At 31.2% G+C, this 2,229-nt stretch overlaps 1 protein-coding gene across 1 annotated transcript; it reads left to right on the forward strand.

Moving 5' to 3' along the window:
- Positions 1-2: 2 nt before the first annotated feature.
- On the forward strand, positions 3-2,229 carry PRELSG_0023600 (surface-associated interspersed protein (SURFIN); the record flags this gene model as incomplete). The annotated part of the gene is made up of 2 exons (XM_028680203.1): positions 3-1,934; positions 2,062-2,229. Coding segments are annotated over 2 exons (2,100 nt in total), but the record flags the coding sequence as incomplete, so codon positions are not given.

Raw genomic sequence — 2,229 nt, forward strand, 5'->3', positions numbered from 1 at the left:
TTTTCCAGAGTTTTATTGCTAAACCTTGGAATAATAACAAAATTTTACAAAAAATATCAGAGTTAAAAAATGAAAGAGTTTTATCACAAATTGAACAAAGTGATGAGGAGGAAGAAGGCCCTGATGAAAGAGAACAAGCTATTACTGATACTATTATGAATTTTGAGAGAAGAACTGAAAAGGAACGAAATTTTTTTTTCCAAGACTATAATAGAAATAAAACTTCTGAAAATTGCAAAAAGATTTTTACATATATGAATCGTAGAGGAGCAGATCTCATTAATGTGCTACTAAATGAAAACAATATAACAACTACACGTATTGATACACATACTTCTAGCTGGAATTACCAGCAAAGAGAGTTTAAGAAGAATATTAATGAAACAGAATGTAATGTAAATGAATTAAATTATTGTATAGCAAATTACAATAATAATTGTACTGCAATTTATAATATCAGTAGTATTTCAAGAATGCAAGAGCTGACAGGACTTAATAGTTCACAATATATTTCTAAAAGATATAATGAATTTTTAAAGGATACTACTGATGTATCTAATTACTACTACCTAGAATATGTTGGTAACCAAACTTCTGAATTATGTAAAGAGTGGAGTGATTTTATTTATGATAAGGGGAAGAATTTTATTTATATGTTAGCACAAGAATTCAATTTGATAGAAACAGAACGTACAAATAAAATTCTAGAATGGAAACAATTTAAAGAAACATTAAAGAATAACACATTAACAAAAACAAATAATACATGTAATATGAGAAGTTTTAATCTTAATGACACTGAATATGAATTTATAACATCATCTATTACAACTACAATTATACCTACAACTATAACCACACCTAAACTTTCACCTACACCTACATCTACAAATGTATCTATAACTGAATCTACAACTACACAAACCATAATATCTATGCCTACAACTACACCTGTATCTACCTCTGCGTCTATACCTACATCTACAAATGCACCTACAACTGAATCTACAACTACACAAGCAACTTCATATATGCCTTCAACTACACCTGCATCTACATCACCTGCAACTACAACTAAAACTGCGACACCTACAAATATACAAGCAAATACATCTACACCTTCAACTACATCTGCAATTACCAATATGCCTATAACTACAACCACATTTAAACCTCCAACTACACCTACACCTACAAATGCATCTATAACTGGATCCACAATTACACAAACCACTATATCTACGCCTTCAACTACATCTGTATCTACATTTGCGTCTACACCTACATCTACAAATGCACCTACAACTGAATCTACAACTACACAAGCCACTATATCTACGCCTTCAACTACACCTGTATCTACCAATAAGCTTACAACTACAACCACATCTAAACCTCCACCTACACCTGCATCACCTGCATCTACATCACCTGCATCTACACCACCTGCAACTACACCTAAAACTACTCTTGCATCTAAAACTATACGAGCCACTACATCTGCAACTATGCAACCCACTACATCCACACCTTTAACTACGCCTGAATCTACAACTACACAAGCAACTATATCTAATAATGCATCTACAACTGCACCCACATCTATACCTTCAACTATACAAGCGACTGCATCTATATCTGCAAAAGTGCCCTCAAATACATTCACAAGTGTACCTAGAGTTAATACATCATTACCCCCCTCTACCACTGCACCTAAAACTACACCTACATCTACAAATTCACCTACAATCACAACTACATTTACACCTTCAACTGCATTAAGTACTACTTTTCATAATAAAAGTTATGGGAATATATCTTTAGGTACTCCTATAAAAAGTTCATCTACAGCAACTAAATCTATAATTATTCCTCTTTCAGTTACCTTGGGATCATTTTTGGGAATTCTTCTTCTTTTTATATTTGTGTATAGAGTAAGACAAAATAGTCGTATAATTGCATATATATATCTGTATTTAATTTAATTATTAATTTTGATTAAAATTATTAAAATAAAAGAGATATATTTTATAAATTTAATATTTTCTATTTATATAATAGTTCACTCCCATTGGCTCTTGGCTTGGTAATCGTAGATCAAAGAAAAAAAAAACACAGAGAAAAAAGAAGCAAGTACAGATAGATAATGAATCAATATTTGTAGGATTTTCCGATAAAGAATCAGAGATCAATATGAAAAACTTTCCAATATGTAATGAGAAAAACAGT

Source organism: Plasmodium relictum (assembly GCF_900005765.1).
Source record: "Plasmodium relictum strain SGS1 genome assembly, contig: PRELSG_00_v1_304, whole genome shotgun sequence".
In the NCBI taxonomy this organism is placed as follows: Eukaryota; Apicomplexa; class Aconoidasida; order Haemosporida; family Plasmodiidae; genus Plasmodium; species Plasmodium relictum.